This window comes from Peromyscus eremicus, chromosome 14 (assembly GCF_949786415.1).
Source record: "Peromyscus eremicus chromosome 14, PerEre_H2_v1, whole genome shotgun sequence".
Lineage (NCBI taxonomy): Eukaryota > Metazoa > Chordata > Mammalia > Rodentia > Cricetidae > Peromyscus > Peromyscus eremicus.
Genome location: NC_081430.1, coordinates 49,276,835 through 49,296,398, shown reverse-complemented (window position 1 = coordinate 49,296,398; position 19,564 = coordinate 49,276,835). Strand labels below are relative to the sequence as shown.

The window sequence follows — 19,564 nt, the reverse complement described above, 5'->3', positions numbered from 1 at the left end:
ACCCAGCAGGAAGCAATTTTAAGAATATGACGCCCACATTCCCAAAGAGGTGGTGTGGGATGGGTGGTTTTTTGGTCTTTTAATGGGTTTTGGGTCCAGGAAAATTTTCATTGTTTAGGGGGATTGGTTACAAGTTGTTGTCAAGGGTTAGGAAAGGGCTAAGCAAAGGAGATTAGATTTAAGAATCTTGTTTAAAAAAAAAAGAAAAAGACAATTACTAGTTTTAAATACTTGACATTGGATTGGATTGTACAAATTATATATATTGAAATTGATATTGTTAGAAAATGCTATATGTATATTTCTAATTGTACTTATACCATTTATTTAACAATGTAATGCAATTTTCTGATCCTTGAATGTTATTATTACCAACTATTAGGATATAAAGAAATGAAAGTTAGTAGTTAAACATTATAATAGAACTTGTAGTCATATTAGGTATGTTTTCAAGATTGAGCAGATATATTTTAGATAGACAGGTCATCTTCAAACCCTTCAGAGATCTACAGAATATGGCATGTAAAATGCTTTAATAACTTAGAAATTTTTTCTTTTTGTTATGACTATGAGACATGTTGGCTCCTGTCAGTACCAATCTACTTCAGAGAAAATATGGGCATTGAAGAAACTGCATATGGAGTTAACTCTCATTGTGGCAAAAGTTAGCCACTGGACAATAAAGTATCCTTGAATCAACTGCTGACAACAGGACAAAATGGACAGACAGGACACGAAACAAAGGACTACTGATTCTTGCCAAAACAAGTATGGTTATGGCTTTATCAAAAGGCATCTTCTGAGGCCAGGACAATATGGCACCATCTCTGAAGTGGCCTTCGCAATCCCAAAAAGATACAGTGCCCTTTTCTTCGAAGGCAGCTTAACAGGCAGTGGGCCAATGGCTTCTGATATGCAGTGGAACGACAGCTGAAACAGTTATTCTTGAAGAATAGTAGACTGGCATTTAATAGAAGGATATGGAGAAGAACAGGGTGCTGAGATGAAGCCACACACACACACATAGCCAAGAAGAATGGACAGCTGAATTAAAAAAAATCAACAATTTCCAGAATTTAAAATCCTGAATCATGACAGGACACTAGTGGAATTCAGGTGTTTCTGGTACATGGACTGCTCTCACCCAATGTGAGGTCGAACTATTGACCTTGTGTACATACTACTTCCCAAATGAGTCTGTCGGATATGCTAAGCCTATAGGCGGAAGATGATGCCCCAACACTGTGGAGAAACCTCAGGTGACTGTCCAGGCAGCTGGCTGTTTCTGTCAACTCACAATTTTTTTGGAAGTTGCTTGCATGCACTTCTTGTTTTTATTTTTGTTAGGTAATATTATTTCCTTCTTGTGTCTCTGAGGGAGTTGAAGATTAGTTAGTTATAGTTGAAGATTAGTTAGTTATAGTTGAAGATTAATTAGGAATAGAATGTGAATCAGATACATTTTGGACTTAACAAAATAGAATAGATAATGGAATTATTTTCTCTGAATTTGTCAAATACAAATGGACTAGATATTGTTTAGGTATTTATTACTTGTATATATTATATATAGTTATTGTACTTTTGTATATAGTTTTTCTTATGTTAGTTATAACCTTTTTCCTTTTTTCTTTTTATTAAAATAGAAAAGGGGAAATACAGTGATATTTTATTTGTACTGAAATGTGATTTGTATGTTAATAAATAAAGTTGCCTGGGGGTCAGAGCTATTAGCAAGCCATAGCAAAAGCTGGGCAGTGGTGGTGCATGCCTTTAATCCCAGCACTTGGTAGGCAGAGCTAGGTAGATCTCTATGTGTTCAAGGATACAGCCAGCATTGGAGACACACGCCTTTAATCTCAATACCAACCATAGAAGGCCTGGAGGTCTGTACAGACAGGCAGTGACTAGGAGGTCATGTGGTTGGGTTTACAACCAATGAGAAGGCAGAACAGAAACTCTATAAAAAAAAGACAGACACAGGAAGTAGCTCTCTTTCGGAGAGGTACAGCGACAGTGAAGGGTATGGTTTTTAGCTCTTAACTATTGCTCTGACATCTTGGCTTTCATCTCTGTATTGGCTCTGTGTTTCTTATTTAATAAGATGGTTGGTTACATCTACAGTGGAGGAACCTGGGTTAGAAGATGGAGTAGGTTTGTGTTCACAGAATTAAGGTCTGCAAAGTTGCCTGACTATAATTTATTTTTCTTTCATGGTAGGTGTTTACATAGGCAAAACCATTTCTGGATTTAGGAAATATAATGAAACCACATGGCATGACCTGACAGATATCATCTATTCACAACTTAAAGATGGTAACTTTTTTGGCTGTCTTTTTTTTTAAATTTTTTATTTTATTTTTATTTTTATTTTTATTTTTTGCCAAATGTTGTTTATTGAAGGAGGGAGGAGGTCTTAAATACAGGCTTACAGCACAATGGGAGAACCCCAGAGGGCAGAAGTTTGCTACCGATGTTTTACAATCTTGCATCTAAGCTGTTAATGCCCATTATGCAGGATACACACACGAGGAACTTCCCTTAAGCATTCAGGAAGGTGGAACCCGACAGGGAATTAGCATAGGGAGGATATCAAGATTATCTTCATCATTTTATTTATTTTGAAACTCATTCAGTATTTCTGAAATGTTCTAAAGATCTCTCTGTTTCTAACCTATGGTGTGATTTGATTTCTTTCTTCAGAACACCAAGGGCTTACAATAATAGATATGGTTTTAACAAATCATTTTTTAGTCATCCTCACCTCGTTGGGTCTTTATGTAAGTAGCGATCTTCGTTATCCAGTCACTTCACACATACAGGTACGAAAATTTCTTTGTAATTCATTGATAACTCTTAGTATCTTCTGTGGTATAAAAAGAAATAGTTTTCAATTTAGTTATGGAATAGTATATCTTAGAACTAAAAATTAAAAAGATGCAAAGCATGATACCACAACTTTTTCCTTTGCTTCGTAGTATTTGAAGTATAAGTTGAAATTGGCATTAGTCTTATTGCTGTACATTTACAGTAAATTTTAAACATATACAATGGGAAAGACATCATCTATCTGTGTATTTATTTATTGGATAATATGTTTCCAAAATGCTATAGGGTAATTTATATAGCTAAATGTTATATTAAAAATTAACAGAAATTATATGTCTAAGAAATGATACATGCCCAAGATGATGGAGATGCCAACTACCCTGATAAGATAATGTACTGTACAAATATATTGAAATGTCATGCTGTACCCATGCATGTGTAAAATTACAAGTTAATCAAAAATAAAGCAGACCCCAAAATTCTTCACATACCTGAGAATCAGTCCTGTTGGGAAATTTGTGATAGGGCAACTGAAAATTATTCCACAAGGAAACAAGGAAAAGTAAGGTTGAGACTGTTTATCCATGCCTAGCTACAGGTACTAGAAAGTTTCCACAGACAGAAAGACAGAGGAAGAAAAGATAATATAACTGTGGGACAAAGAGAAGAAAATATACATACCATGAAGTTCCATCAAGAGACTGGAGGAGAAGCTACATTAATGTTTGGCCATATACCTGCTGGAATACAAAAGAAAACAAAGGGTGTTTTTGTGTGAGTGTGTGGTACAGCCTTAAATAAAAAGGTTTGTTACTGTTAGCTAAATGGCGTGCTGCTCGTGGCTGGCCGCTGCCTACGGCAGCCATGCCAGCAGAGGAGAGTGCTGATCGGAAGAATCACAGCCATGGTTTCCTTTTTAGAGCTTTATTGGGAGAGGGGGGAGAGAAGGGAAGAAAGAGAGAGAGGGAGAGAGAGGATAGACGGAAAGAAGGAGCAGAAAGGAAAGAGAGGACACACAGAGGGCCCACCCGCTTTTTAGGCTGGGACATTGTCTCAGGCTGATGACATAATTAAGGACAGACTCCTTACATCCCAGACTTTTGCTTATTATAAAAAAGCAGGTAGATGGGAATAGGGGCATTGTTCCTCTAAAAAACTGCTTCCAGCTGACAATTGGACATTGGTTGGCTCTTGGGGGAGCCTTCTGAGGTAGACAGAAGTTGTGGGATGCTGTCTGACATCTGTTTGCTCTGGAGACATATATCCCTCTCGGCTGTGGCTGGGAATTTTCTGTTTGACAAGATGTTGATGATCTCTGGACTCCGGTTCTGTGGTGGTCCTGTATCATTGGCTGAACAGTGAGTTAGAACAGGGAACTGGGAAGAGAAAAGCTTGTGGTGCATGAGAATTTATTTTTTGGAATTAGAGACAAGGCAAAGATCAGGGTTCTGTCTGTATGCACATGAGAAACATAGGCAGTGGATCTGGAGTGAAGCAATGAGCTCTTATTTTAGGTGGAAATCTTTTTTTCATTAAGAAACCCTGAAAGTGCAATTAAATCTGGTGAGGTGGTAAGGCTGTCCTCTATACCAGACAATAAAGGAGAGATGGCATCCTAAAACTCCCAGGACTGAGTCAGTGGCTCTGGTGTTCAGAAGGAAAGAAATGAATCACTTCCCTGCTGTGTTCTGGATTCCCTGCCATTTCTGTAACCAAGCCTAGGTCTGTTGGAGGTCTTAGCTTGATGTACCCATGCATCTTGGTACCTGGGTGCAGTCAGCTGACTCTTTGTCTTTCTAGGTGGCACTTTTAACAAGGCTGTTGATGGCCTGGCAGGGCATTCGCTAGCCCACATCCTCTTCCTCACTTAAAACAGGGTCCCAACAGCTTTTGGGAGTCATCGAGTGCCAGCACTTGGCAATTTTGTTTTCAGGCTTTTATCTCTTCCCTGGCACACCTTAAATGCCACAGATGACTCTTTTGCCTGTGGGGTAAGAAGCCTTGCTCTCCAGATGCTTAAGTTTTAGTTGGGAAGGTCTGGGGAACAAGAGACAGATTTGAGAATGAGTGGGTGTAGTTATGGTGAGTTAGGGCGAGTCATAGAAACCGCCCAAGCCCGCCCATTTGAGCCTGCCCACTGCCGGCAGAAGTCAGACAGAAAAGGTTGCATGTGGCAGAGGCAGAAGTGGGGAGGGAGAAGGGTTTAGAACTTTAGCAGAAAGCTTGGAGATAAAGTAACTCTTATTTGCCTGTTCACTGGCAGAAGTTCCTGCGACACTGTTATGCGGCCAGGTTTATGCTGTAAATAACAAATAGGCCAGGTTTACCTGTGTTATGCAGCCAGGTTTACCCTGTGCCCACCCCTATCTGCCAATGTAGGTGGTAAATGTATCGTATCCACCCCTTTGTCTAATGGCTGTAGCTGAGAGAAAAATAAAAAATTAAAATAACAAACCGGGATCAGACTACAATCTGGGGAGTCCCTGGGAGTGGAGAGAGATCTGTGAATCAGCTCAAGTCACCATTCCTCTTCGTCAAGGGAAGGTGAGGGCTCGGCTGCACTGCAGTTGGTCCACCGTTGAACCCTAGACACCATTTACTTCCTCGTCAGGAGTGAAAATGTGCCTGCCATTGCCAGTACAGCCTGAGGACAACCCCTGAGGGTGTCCATCACAAAGAATGTAGCTCAGACTACAGCTGCGAGAACGGCAGACTCACTGTGGTGACAGCAGCGGTAGCTGTGTGGGGGTCTCGGAGGTGGCAAGGGACTCGCATGCTCGAAGTCTCGCAGTCTCACTGGATGGGAGAAGAGGCAGCAGGCGGCAGCGGTCCCAGCAGGTCCTCGCTGCTCAGTGGTGTATCCGAGTCACGACACCAATGTTGGCTAAATGGTGCACTGCTCGTGGCTGGCTGCTACTCATGGCAGCCATGCGGGCAGAGGAGAGTGCTGATCGGAAGAATCACAGCCATGGTTAATTTTATAGAGCTTTATTGTGGGGGAAGAGAGGAAGAGAGAGGGAGAGAGAGAGGGGGGGAGAGAGAGAGAGGACAGACAGAAGGAAGGAGTGGAAAGGAAAGAGAGGACACATAGAGGGCCCACACGCTTTTTTGGCTGGGACGCCATCGCAGGCTGATGATGTAATTAAGGACAGACTCCTTACAGTTACACCTTTTGAAAAGCAACTAAATTTTTAACTTTCTTTTTTTTCTTCCTCTTTCCTCTTCTTCTTCCTCCAGCTTTCAAGAGCAGACTTTTGTGGTTTTGAAAGGGTAAGAATTTTGATTTCCTAATATGGTTTAGAACATACATATTCACTTGGTAACTTGCAAAGCAATAATTCACAATCTAGATATTTCTTGCTACCATAAAATTATTTTCAGTTTAAACTAAAAACATACTTCCATAACTATCATTTCAGTGGGCATCTTTCCTCTAATGGGTTCTATCTTGGCTTGTGGAGATTGCTCAGGCCATGCTCTACACAAAGATGACCAGAAGGAGAGGGTGAGGCCTGGAATCTGGCAAAAGTTTCACTTCCCAATCTATCTGCCCTGACTCTACCAGAAAAAGAAGCCCTGCCATTTTGGACAAAAACTGCCATGGGATCTGACCACAACTCTACTTCTGTCCTTTGGGGGCACTCTTTCCTCTATTTGTTCGCTTCTCTGTTACAAAATCAGTCTGCCATATAAGACCATTCTCAACACATAAGCATGCATTGTCAGTTTTGAAACTGCAAGGAAAATTATAAATATTCATTCCCAGACCTTGGGATGTCCCCTTCCATTCTGTCCTGTGTTGTACACAGTTGCTACAAGAAAGAAACCAAACTTACTTCTCAGGAACCAAATAGAACTAATTGTGATATCAAAGTATTGGTAGGAGGAAAAGTGAAATAGAGAACTGGGAAATCAGTAGAGAAAACAAATAAATGATGGAAAGAACAAATGGAACTAGTTTATCTCTTATCTCAATTCTCATGCTCAGATTCAGCCAATGGCCAATCAAAAATGTTGTGTGCTAGTGATATAGCTCAATGGTAGAGTCTTTGCCTTGCATGCTCAGGCTCTGGGTTCAATTCCTAGCAGCACCAATGTACTCAGTGTATACAAACATTGACTTGTGGTTTTACTGAAATAGAATGCAGAAATTATTTCTCCAAACTCAGGGCACTCTGTTTAAACAGTAGAATATGAACTACAATAATGAGATCATGTCTTGTGGCAACACAGGGCAGCAAAGGAAAGGCAAGTAGAGGATCCTGCAGAGAGAGCTCACCCTCAGAACTCCAGGAACTATCAAATGGTTTTTCTTATTAATAGGGTGGGGGAGTGGCTTTGAGAGACCAAGGAGAAGACTGCTAGAAAGGAGAGCTGAGTTTTTTTGGAGCCTCATGTGACAGGCTGAAGGACACCTTCAGGGAAAGGCTTTCTGTGGTGAAATTCCAATGTGTGGAAACAGCCACTCAAAGGAGTAGAGAGCACTGCCTTCTCACATTCAGGCATTGCCAGAGTTTGATGTATTCTGAAAAGCACTCGAGTTCTCCCTTCAAAACTATGTCTGAGCTCATATGGAATTCCAGCAGAACACAGTCATTAAAATCAAGGATGTTTGAGAATGGTAGTGGTAAAGCAGAGCAACAAAATTTAGTTAACAACATCATGAGCATACACAGAGTAACTACTATGCTCATTGTTATTGACTCTGTGATATTAAAAGAAAAAAAAACAGAGTTACTAACATGCTCATTGTTATTGACTCTGAGATGTTAAAAGAAAAAGGGAAGCATGACATGGTGGTACATGTCTTTAATCCCCGTAGTTGGGAAGCAGAGGCAGGCAAATTCTCTGTGAGTTCAAAGCCAGCCTGGTCTCATCTACACGATGAGTTCCAGGACAGCCAGGACTGAAACACTGTCTCAAAACAAACAAAAAAGAAGAAGCAGAAGAGAGAAAAAGAAAGGAGGAACAGAAAAGAAAGGCAACCAAAATGCATTAGGAGTTTTTGTAGCACAAAAACACATTCTGGGACTAAATTCCACAATTGTAATTAAAAATAAAATAAAGTGATGGATAGCATAGCCATTGAGTAGATGCAGACTAGTGCCACAGAAGGTGAAGATGAAGAAACATCTCCATGTTTGGGGGAAGTTGCTAGAAATTTCAGAACAGTGATGATCCTTCAAGAAGAGGTCCAGAAGTTCTACAAGGTGAGTGATACAGTTCTCAGAAGGGAGATCAGGTCCCTTACATCTGAGAACATCATAAAACCTTTGCATATCTGTCTCTGATTTGAGTATGATTAGAAGTTTTTTTTTCTACCTACATGTTGGTTGGTTCTTTTATGTTCAAGTAGAAGAAAAATTGTCTTTTTCCTTCTTCCTGTGAATTGGATCTCTCTCTGATTCTTGTGATGATGAAGGAACCCACTGACTTGGCAACAGAGTCATGCTAAAGTAAGCACTCAGTAAATATCATTGAACAAATAGATTAGAAGTTTTCTTTGGAAGAGAAATAGAATTTTCAGAAAGAAAAGAAAACAAAGAGCAACAAAATAATAGAAGACAATTGCAGTGAAATTGAAAATGATCCAAGTCTAGGGATCTAGATCAGTTGGTGGAATATGTGGCTAAAATAAACTAAGCCCTGGGTTCCATAACCAGGACTTCATATATTAGGCATGATTATGCACAACTGTGATCCTAGAACTCAGGATTACAAGGTCATCCTCATGGCAAGTTAAAGGCCAACCTAGGCAACATGAGATTCTGTCTTTAAAAATATTAAATGAATGGCAAGCTTGGGGGGGGGGAAAGCACATATTCTCAAATTCTAGTAATTCTCCTAAACTGGAAGATTAGAGAGAAATGGTACACAAGTTTTCTGTGATCATTGATTTTGATTGTCAACTTGACTGATATGATAGATTCCTAAAGCATTTGGTAAAACACACTTCTCGATATATCTGTGAGGGTGTTTCCAGAGTGCTTCAGTACAGATCCTGAGAAGGGGATAGCCACCCTGAAGGCATGTCGAGCCATACAGTACCTGGGGTTGAACTGAAAGTAGGAAAGACAAGCTCACGTGAAGACAGGCTGGACTCTTCTTGGTGGGAAGCAGGTATTTGTGCATTTTTTCTCTGCCACCATGGACTATAGGAGAACATCAGATAGCAGATTCTCCAGCCTGTGAACATGGACTTGCATCAACAATTCCCCAGGTTGTTTTCAGGTCTTCTCTTTGAACTTGGGTTGTGTAATTGGTCCTCTTTTGTTCTGAGGGTTCCAGCTTCTTGGCCTGAGAAACAACTGATTTTCCAGCTCTCTACTATGTGGAGCCATGGGGGACAAATTAGTCTGTGATTGTATAATCCAATCTAATAAATTGTCTGTTGTGTATGTTATATTGATTCTGTTCCCTTAGGAAACCTCACCTAATAATGTTCTAAATAGAGAGAACAAACACAAAACATGCCTCACTGTTAGATCCCATTAAAAGAATCATTGACACTCAAAGAGAGTGAAATCAGTATCTACACACTGTTGATACAAAAGAACCAAAGTCCAGGACAAAAGAAATGAATGAGAATGGGTGCTTCAATTAAGTAGAAGGCAAAAAGTTGAGGAAATAGTGATGAACAGTGACTGGCTGGTTCAGTGTCTGGTGAGGGCCCACTTCCTGGTTCACAGACAGCTGTCCCTTCCCTATGACCTTACTTGGCAGAAGGGGTGGGAATAGATCTCTGGATTCTCTATAATAAGGGCACTGATCTTACCTATCCAGTCTCCTTTAAATCATGAAAGGCATCAAACTCTTCTACCTAATCACCTCCCATAGGCTTGCCTCCAAATATCCTCTTGAGGACTAATGACAGAAACCAAACTAAACTGATTTCAGCAAAAGAGAGGAAGTTGTTGGCTCTTTTAAATCATAGGGAATTTAAAGGGTGAGTCTGACTTCCTGACTAGCTGGATTCCCTTGAATATCAGATGTCCACGGGTCTCTGTCCTCATATTTGGCTGTGCTGTTCTTTACACTAGCTTTATTCTAAGTAACTGTTCCCCATCCATTAGTAAGAATAGCTGCCAGGCTTGTAGCTATGTTTGGCTATCCCAAAAGGAATAAAAAGTCTTTCCTTCATCTCTAAGGGGGGTTTCCATTGCTCATGTGATCCAAGTCATGTGTTCATTCCTAACCTGTGACTCCGGGTCAGGACAGTATTCTGGACTCATCCTTGGCATGAGTTCAGTCTCATATAAATTAAATCATCCCTAAGGACAATCACTTGGCTGTTTCAGTTTCAATTCATGTAGAAAAATGCAGGAATAATCTAAACAGAAGGAAGAGGCATAATTCAATGCCCAAAGGGTTCTATAATAATTTCCCAGATTAATAATAAAAATACTGTCCTGAAACCTGAAGTCTTTTATGAGAACTCAAAAGTTTTATTTTAACAGCTTAATTTGAGTGATGATATGGCATAATATAAAAAAAGTCATGGGCCATTCACTCTTAAATGGCCTTTTTGTTTGATTAATGTTTTTTCTTTAACTTCATCAATTTTTTTTCTATTAAGAAAATTTTTTCATTCATTTTACACACCAATCAAAGACCCCCTCTTCCCTCCTCCAGGCCCCAAGCCTCCCCCTTACAAACTATGCGCCCTATTTCCCCCCACATGAAGGTAAGGGCCTCTCATGGGGAGGCACATCCAGTAGAGGCAACTCCAAGCCCTTCCCCCTGCCTCAAGGCTGCACAAGGTGTCCCATCATAGGTAGTGGGCTCTGGAAAGCCTGCTCATGCACCAGGGATGGATTCTGATCCTACCACCAGAGGGGCCCCCAAGTAGATCAAGTTACACAACTGTCTCAACATGCAGAGGGCCTATTCCAGTCCCATGCAGGCCCAACAGCCATTGATCCCACCTTCATTAGTTCCCACTAGTTTGGTTTGGTCATCTTTGCAGGTTTCCCTATCATGAACCTGATGTACTTGCTCATAGAATACCTCTTCTCTTTCTTTGACTGGACTTCTGGACTCTGCATGGTGTTTGATTGTGGATCTCTGAATCTGCTTCCATCAGCCATTGGAGAAAGGCCCCGTGATGACAGTTAGGTTATTCACCAGTCTGATCACTGGAGTAAGCCAGTTCAGTTCAGGTACCTTCTCCACTATTTCTTGTAGTCCAAGTTGGGGTCATCTTTGAGAACTGCTGAAACTTCCCCACCCCATTTTCTATATCCCCATGATATGTCCCTCTACCATGGTATCTCTTTTTATTGCTTTCCTACTTCATCCCTGTTCCAGCTCAACCACCCCTTTCCCTTATGTTCTCATCCCTTATCCCCTACCCTCCATTGCCCACCCCTCATCCCCAGTCTACTCATGGAAATCTCATCTATTTCCCCTTCCCAGGTTGGTCCATGTATCCCTCTTTGTGTCATCCTTGGTAGCTCACTTCTCTGGAGCTGTGGGATATTGTCTAGTTTTCTTTGCTCTACACCTAGTATCCACTAATAAGTGGCTACATACCATGTTTGTCCTTCTGAGTCTGGGTTACCACACTCAGAATGATATTTTCTAGTTTCATCCATTCGCCTGCAAATTTCATGATGTCATTGTTTTTCTCTGCTAAATAGTAGTCTATAGTGATATGTACCACATTTTCTTAATCCATTCTTTGGTTGAGGGGCATCTAGGGTGTTTCCAGGTTCTGGCTATTATGAATAATGCTGCTTTGAACATAGTTGAGCATGTATCCCTGTGGTATGATTGAGCATTCCTTGGGTATATGCCCAAGAGTGGTATAGCTGGGTGTTGAGGAAGACTGATTTTGAATTTTCTGAAAAACTGCCACATTGATTTCCAAAGTGGCTGTACAAGTTTGCACTCCCACCAACAGTGGAGGAGTGTTCCCCTTGCTCCACATCCTCTCTAACATAAGCTGTCTTCAGTGTTTTGATCTTAGCCATGCTGACAAGTGTAAGATGGTATCACAGATTCGTTTTGATTTGCATCTCCCTGATGACTAAGAATGCTGAGCAATTTCTTAAATGACTTTTGGCCATTTGAGCTTCTTCTGTTGAGAATTCTCTGTTTAGCTCTATAGCCCATTTTTTTTAAATTGGACTGTTAGGTATTTTGATGTCTAGTTTCTTGAGTTATTTATATATTCTGGAGATCAGCCCTCTGTAAGATGTGGGGATAGTGAAGATCTTTTCCCATTATATAGGCTGTCATTTTGTCTTATTTACTGTGTCCCTTGCCTTACAGAAGGTTCTCAGTTTCAGGAGGTCCCATTTATTAATTGTTGCTCTCAGTGTCTATGCTACTGGTATTATATTTAGGAAATGGTCTCCTGTGCCAATGTGCTCCAGACTATTTCCTTTCTCTTCTATCAGATTCTGTGTAACTGGTTTTTATGAGGTCTTTGATCCACTTGGACTTGAGTTTTGTGCATGGCAATAGATATGGATATATTTGCAGTCTTTTACATGTTGATGTCCAGTTATGCCAGCACCATTGTTGAAGATGCTTTCTTTTTTCCTTGTACAGTTTTGGCTTCTATGTCAAAAATCAGGTGTTTATAGGTATGTGGTTTTAGGTCAGGGTCTTCAATTTGATTCCATTGTTCCACATATCGATTTTTATGCCAATATCAAGCTGTTGTTATTACTATGGCTTTATAGTAGAGTTTGATGACACCAATGGTGATGCCTCCAGAGGTTGCTTTGTTGTGCAGAATTCTTTTAGCTATCCTAGGTTTTCTATTTTTCCAAATGAATTTTAGTATTGTTCTTTCCTGACATGTGAAGAATTGTGCTGGGATAATTTTTTTTTTTTCGAGACAGGGTTTCTTCTTTGCAGCTTTGTGCCTTTCCTGGATCTCGCTCTATAGACCAGGCTGGCCTCGAACTCACAAAGATCTACCTGCCTCTGCCTCCCGAGTGCTGGGATTAAAGGCGTGCGCCACCACCGCCTGGCTGTGCTGGGATTTTGATAGGGATTGCATTGAATCTGATGATTGCTTTTGGCAAGATTGTCATTTTTACTATGTTAATCCTGCCTATCCATGAACATGGGAGATCTTTCCATTTTCTGACATCTTCTTCAATTTCTTTTTTCAGGGACTTAAAGTTCTTGTTATAAATCTTTCACTTGCTAATTTAGTGTTACCCCAAGTTATTTTATATTATTTGTGTCTATTGTAAAGGGTGATTTTTCTCTGATTTCTTTCCCAGCTTATTTACAATTTGTACATAGGAGGGCTACTGATTTATTTATCTAATCTTGTATCCTGCCACATTACTGAAGGAGTTTATCAGCTGTAGGAGTTCCCTGTTAGTGTTTTTTGGGTCACTTATGTACACTATCATATCATCTGCAAACAGTGGAAGTTTGACTTCTTCCTTTCCAATTTGTGTCTCCTTGATCTCCTTTTGTTGTCTTATTGCTCTAGCTAGAACTTCAAGTACTATATAGAATAAATATGGGCAGAATGGACAATCTTGTCTTGTTCCTGATTTTAGTGGAATTGCTTCGAATTTCTCTCTATTTAATTTGATGTTGGCTGTTGACTTGCTGTAAATTGCCTTTATTATGTTCAGGTATGTTCCCTGTATTCCTGATCTCTCCAAGACCTTTATCATGAAGGGGTGTTGGATTTTTGTCAAAGGCCTTTTCAACATCTCATGAAATGATCATGTCGTTTTTGTCTTTCAATTTGTTTATATGGTGTATCACATCGACAGATTTCTGTATGTTGAACGAACCTTGCATCTCTGGGATAAAGCCTAATTGATCATGGTGGATAACTTTTTTATGTGTTCTTGGAGTCTGTTTGCAAATATTTGATTGAGTATTTTTGCATCAATGTTCATGAGGAAGATTGGTCTACAATTCTCTTTCTTTGTTGCATCTTGGTTTGGCTTGGGAATCAGAGTAATTGTAGCCTCATAGAAGAAGTTTGGTAACATTCCTTCTGTTTCTATTGTGTGGAAGAATTTGAAGAGTATTGGTATTAACTATTCTTTGAAAATCTGGTAGAATTCTGTGTTGAAACCATCTGGTCCTGGGCTTTTTTTGGTTGGGAGACTTTTAATGACTGATTCTATTTCCTTAGGGCTTATTGGTCTATTTAAATAGTTTATCTGGTCTTGATTTTACTTAGGTATGTGGTAGCTATCCAGAAAAAATTATTCCTTTCTTTTAGATTTTCCAATTTTGTGGAGTCCAGGCATTTGAAGTATGACCTGATGATTCTCTGGATTTCCTCCATGTCATTTGTTATGTCTTCCTTTTCACTTCTTATTTTGTTAATTTGGATGCTCTCTCTGCCTTTTGGATAGTCTGGATAAGGGCTTGTCTATCTTGTTGATTTTCTCAAAGAACCAACTCTTTGTTTCATCAGTTCTTTGTATTGTTCTCTTTGTTTCTATTTTATTGATTTCAGCTCTCAATTTGAATATTTCCTGGCCTCTATTCCTCCTGGGTGACTTTGCTTCTTCTTCTTCTAGAGCTTTCAGGTATGCTGTTAAGTCACTAGTGTGAGATTTCTCCAACTTCTTTATGTGGGCATTTAGTGCTAAGAATTTTCCTCTTAGCACTGCTTTCATAGTGTCCCATAAGTTCAGGTATGTAGTACATTTCTTTTCATTGATCTCTAGGAAGTCTTTAATTTCTTTATTTACTTCTTCCTTGACCCATTAGTGATTCAGCTGAGCATTATTCAGTTTCTATGAGATTGTAGGATTTCTGTAATTTTTGTTGTTGTTGAAATCTTACTTTAAATCTTGGTTGTCTAATTGAATATAGGAGGTTATTCCATTTTTTTGTATCTGTTGAGATTTGCTTTGTGACCGAGTATGTGGTTGATTTTAGAGAAGGTTCCATGAAGTGCTGCAAAGAAGGTGTATTCTTTTTTTTAGGTTGGAATGTTCTGTAGATATCAATTAAGTCCATTTAAGTCATAACATCAATTAAACCCATTATTTCTCTGTTAAGTTTCCATTTGGCAGATCTGTCCAGTGGTGAGAGTAGGGTATTGAAGTCTCCCACTATTAATGTGTGGAGTTTTATGCGTGATTTAAGCTTTAGTAATGTTTCTTTTACATATGTGGGTGCCCTTGTGTTTGGGGCATAAATGTTCAGAATTCAAACTTCATCTTGGTGGATCTTTCCTGTAATGAGTATGTAATGTCCTTCTCAACCTCTTTTGATTGATTTTACTTTGAAATCTATTTTGTTGGATATTAGGATAGCTACACCAGCTTGCTTCTTAAGACCATTTGATTGGAAAGTCTTTTCTCAGCCTTTTAATTGAGGTAGTGTCTATCTTTGATGTTGAGTTGTGTTTCTTGTGTACAGCAGAAGGATGGGTCCTGATTTCATATCCATTCTGTTATCCTGTGTTTTTTTATAGGTGAATTAATTCCATTAATATTAAGGGATATTAATGACCAGTGATTGTTACTTCCTGGTGTCTTTTGGAGTTTGTGTGTGTGTGTGTGTGTGTATTTCTTTTATTTGGGATTTGCTGCTGTGGGGTTATCTATTGTCTGTGTTTTCATGGGTGTATCTGAATTCCTTAGGTTGGAATTTTCCTTCTAGTGCTTTCTATAGGGCTGGATTTGTGGACAGGTATTGTTTAAATCTGGTTTTGTCTTGGAATGTCTTGTTCGCTCTGTCTAAGATGATTGAAAATTTTTCTGGGTATATTAGTCTAGGGTGGCATCCATGGTCTCTTAGTGTCTGTATTACATCTGTCCAAGTCCTTCTGGCTTTCACAGTCTCCATTGAGAAGTCAGGTGTTATACTGATAGGTATGCCTTTATAAGTCACATGGCCTTTTTCCTTTGCTGCTCTTAATATTCTTTCTTTATTCTGTTTGGTTAGTTGTTTAATTATTATGTGTCGAGGGGAATTTTTTGGGGGACCTAGTCTGTTTGGTGTTCTATAGGCTTCTTATATCTTCATAGGTATTTCCATCTTTAAGTTGGAAAAGTTTTCTTCTGTGATTTTTTTGAATATATTTTCTGTGCCTTTGAGTTAGTATTCTTTTCCTTCTTCTGTTCCTATTACTTTTAAGTTCGGCCTTTTCACGGTGTCCCAGATTTCCTGGACATTTTGTGTTATGATTTTTTGGCTTTGGCTATTTTCTTTGACTGACAAATCTATTTCCTCTATTGTATCCTCTACACCAAAAAATTCTCTCTTCCATATCTTGTATTCTGTTGGTTATGCTTGCCATCTGTGTTTCCTGTTTGTTTACTCAGATTTTCTATTTCCAACACTCTTTCTGTTTATGTCTTCTTCATTATTTCTGTTTCACTTTTCACGTCTTTAATCGTTTTCCTCACATGATTAATTTCTTTTTCATGGTTTTCTTGGCTTTTTAAAAAGGGATTTATTGATTTCTTCCAATTTTTTGTTTGCCTTTTCCTCAATTTCTTTAAGTGAATTTTTCATTTTTTCTTGAAAGGCCTCTACCATCTACATGAAGCTGTATTTATGGTCGCTTTCTTCTTCTTTTTCTACATTGTGATATTCAGGTCTTGCTGTTGGACAAGGGCTAGGTTCTGGTGATGCTGTATTGCTGTTCAAGTTGTTGTATGTATTTTTGCATTGACATCTACCCCTCTCTTCCTTTAATAGGTATAAAAGGTGACTGTGTCTGAACAAGTTGCTATTGGTCCACTCTTGTGTTATTGTGTGTCTGTATCTCAGGGGACCCTTCTGGGTCCAATCTTAGCTCTTGGTCTAATTGGAGCTGGCAGATTCTGTGTCTCAGGGAGCTGCTCATAACTCAACCCAATTTAGTTGATTCTGTGACTCATGGAGCCATTCTTGGTCTTATTAGGGCTCTTGATCCATTCAGAGAAGACAGAGTCTGTGTCTCAGGAAGCCTCTCTTGGTCCAATGAGAGCTGGCAGATTCTATCTCTCAGAAACCACTCTTTGTCTAATGAGGTCTGGTAGATTCCCTGTCTCAGGAAGTTACTCTTGGTCCAATGTTAGCTGGCAGTGTGGTTTCCCTGCCTCAGGAAGTTACTGGGGTCACAGGTGTTTAGGTATTGGGGCAGGATGTGGAACTTGTAGATTGCAGGGTCCTATGGGGGGTTGTGGGGTGTGGTCTTCCCACAGGAGTTTACCCTGCTGGCCAGCAACTAGGACAGAGTTGGGTAGGGATTTCTGGAGAACTGACTACGGGCAGGACTCTCAGAGTTTGAGAAGAGTCACTCACCTCTTGGTCCAATGAGAGCTGTTGGTTTGGTTTCCATGTCTCAGGAAGTTACTGGGTTCACAGGCAGATGGGTATTAGGGGAGGGTGTATAGAATGCAGGGTTGGTTCGATGGGGGGTTTTGGTGGGGGAAGCTTCCCGCAGGAGTTTACCCTGCTGGGTGGCAACTGAGGCAGAGTTTGTGGTGAAAAGTTTAAGGAGTTTCTTGTGGGGGCGTCAGAAAGATAATTCATAGCCAAGAATATCCACATGCCTTTGTATTTCCTTCAGTGACTGGTGACAATGTGCATTCCAGTTTCTTGCCCCCATTCTGCAACCTCTTACATGTGCAGTTTTTCTATCTTAATTTGCCTCATGGCCACAGATTATCAAAACCTTCTAATTTTAAAGTAAATTTGTAACTGAAAGTTTTCCTGTGTCCCACCTGGCCTGCAGTCAGGACAAATGTCTCTCACTCACCAGTCCTGCAGCCACTCGGACCCAAATAAATACACACAGGCTAATATTATTTTTAAAGTATGGCCATGGCAGGCTTCTTGTTATCTAGTTCTTATATCTTAAATTAACCCATTTTTATAAATCTATACTCTGCCATGTGGCTTGTGGCTTGCCGGTACTTTTACATCTTGCTTCTCATGGCATTGGCTGGCAGTGTCTCCTCTGCTCTGTCATTCTCCTTCCTCTCTACCTGTTTGGATTTTCTGCCTGCCTCTAAGCTGCCATGCCATACTCCAAATGGCTGTATTTATCAACCAATCAGAGCAACATATTATCACAGCATAAAAGAAAGACATTCCCCCATCATAAATTTCTTTCTGTTTAAAATCCTAACTTCAGATATGACCTAATTACTGTTTTCATTTATGTATTTTTATAGGTTGACTATATCAAAGGAAAACTGTGGTATAATGAAAAATGTTTTGCAAACAGAGAAAGTTTTGAAGGTAAATTTTATGTCATGTTAGCAGATTATATAAAATGCATTAAATTTAAAATTTAATAAAATGTGATAATAATTTTATATGAATTAGTGGCCTGAAAATGTGAAAGCCAGGCTTGGTAGTGGTTTATACTTGTTATTCTTTTAACACTCTGGAGGCGTAAACAGAAACACTGCAGGCTTAAGGCTACCCTGGGCTACATACTGACAGCTTTTCTAAAAATGAATGGGAATGACACTCCTGCCTAAATGATCCATTAATAGATGGTGCACAACTGGCATCGGTTTTATGTGGGCAGCTTTACTAACACTAACTTTTCCTAAGGCTGTATGTGTAGATATCATTCATAATTTCTTCACCTTTGTACTTTACAGTTGATTATGTTACTATCACTTTTGACAGAAACAGGACCCTAAGTGAGGTATGATATAGAACACTTTCAAAGGTAGGACATTTTGTTAAGCATAATTTCAAGAATTGTTGTTCATCTAAAATATGGTACTTAAACACACAGAAAAACTTAACCACCACCAGTGGTGTCTCCTGGTAGACTTAATAGCAGATACCTACTTTTGTTAAAACCCAGTGATTCTAGCCAAATAATCCATACCAGAGAAGAAAGTTTCTTTAAAGTATCTTCTGAAATTGAATCCACCCTGAAGAAAGGAATAGATATTGAAGAATTAAAACTATGATTTGTGAGCCAGGTGTGGTGGCACACAGCTGTAATTCTAGCAATCAGTAGGTGGAGGCAGAAGAATCACAAATTCAATATGAACTTGGATTACAGAGTTCTAGGCCAGCCTAGGTTCACATAGTAAGAACATGTCTTATAAAGCCTTTGTACACGTGTCTATATGTGTGTGTGTGTGTATGCATGCGCACACACACGTGCATGTGTGAGAGAGAGAGAGAGAGAGAGAGAGAGAGAGAGAGAGAGAGAGAGACTGACTTATATGTGGCCTGTCAGAATAACACAATGATTCATTAGCTTATTTTCTACAATAACTAGTTGTGTTAACAATATTAACTCTTCTTTTCTCTGTTTATAGTCCAGTTCTTGTTTTTATAGTAAAGAACCATTTCTTCACTGGTTGCCTTGCTTATCTTCTACTTTTAAAAGTGCAAGATTTCTTCCACATTTGATAACATTTCTTATTGACCAAGAAACTAAAACTGGAATTTATCTCTTCCATAATCAGGTAAGTCTTACAGCTCAGAGCTGTTTGCTCTATCACCAAGCACTGCAAATTGTCTTAGCAGACATCATTTCCAATTTGTCATGATCTCAGGAATAAAAACTGATAAAATTACTTAAGATCTATAGAATAGTTTGGCATTGAAGTTTTTTTTTAATTATTTGTCATTCAAGCTGGCGAAAATTAAAGTCATGATGCCAGTTGCTTCCTGATTGTTCTACACTCATTCTCCAGGGGAGTATACAACGAATATTTTTCATATAATTCTAAAGTTCCTTGAAAGAGTTAGAATCGATGAACAATAACAAAAAAAGGGAACCCATGTCACAGATACATATTTTTTGTTGTATAAGTCC

General features: G+C 39.4%; 1 protein-coding gene across 2 annotated transcripts in view; it reads left to right on the top strand.

Annotated features, from left to right (window-relative positions):
• LOC131923818 (cation channel sperm-associated auxiliary subunit beta-like) overlaps nucleotides 1–19,564 on the top strand; it is a 176,708-nt gene that overhangs the window by 69,196 nt on the left and 87,948 nt on the right. For both annotated transcript variants that reach the window (XM_059279001.1, XM_059279002.1), the window contains exons 8-13: nucleotides 2,221–2,316; nucleotides 2,704–2,822; nucleotides 6,067–6,099; nucleotides 17,946–18,012; nucleotides 18,384–18,430; nucleotides 19,062–19,211. In XM_059279001.1, the coding sequence (XP_059134984.1) occupies nucleotides 2,221–2,316; nucleotides 2,704–2,822; nucleotides 6,067–6,099; nucleotides 17,946–18,012; nucleotides 18,384–18,430; nucleotides 19,062–19,211 (512 nt within the window). The remainder of the gene's footprint in view (nucleotides 1–2,220; nucleotides 2,317–2,703; nucleotides 2,823–6,066; nucleotides 6,100–17,945; nucleotides 18,013–18,383; nucleotides 18,431–19,061; nucleotides 19,212–19,564) is intronic.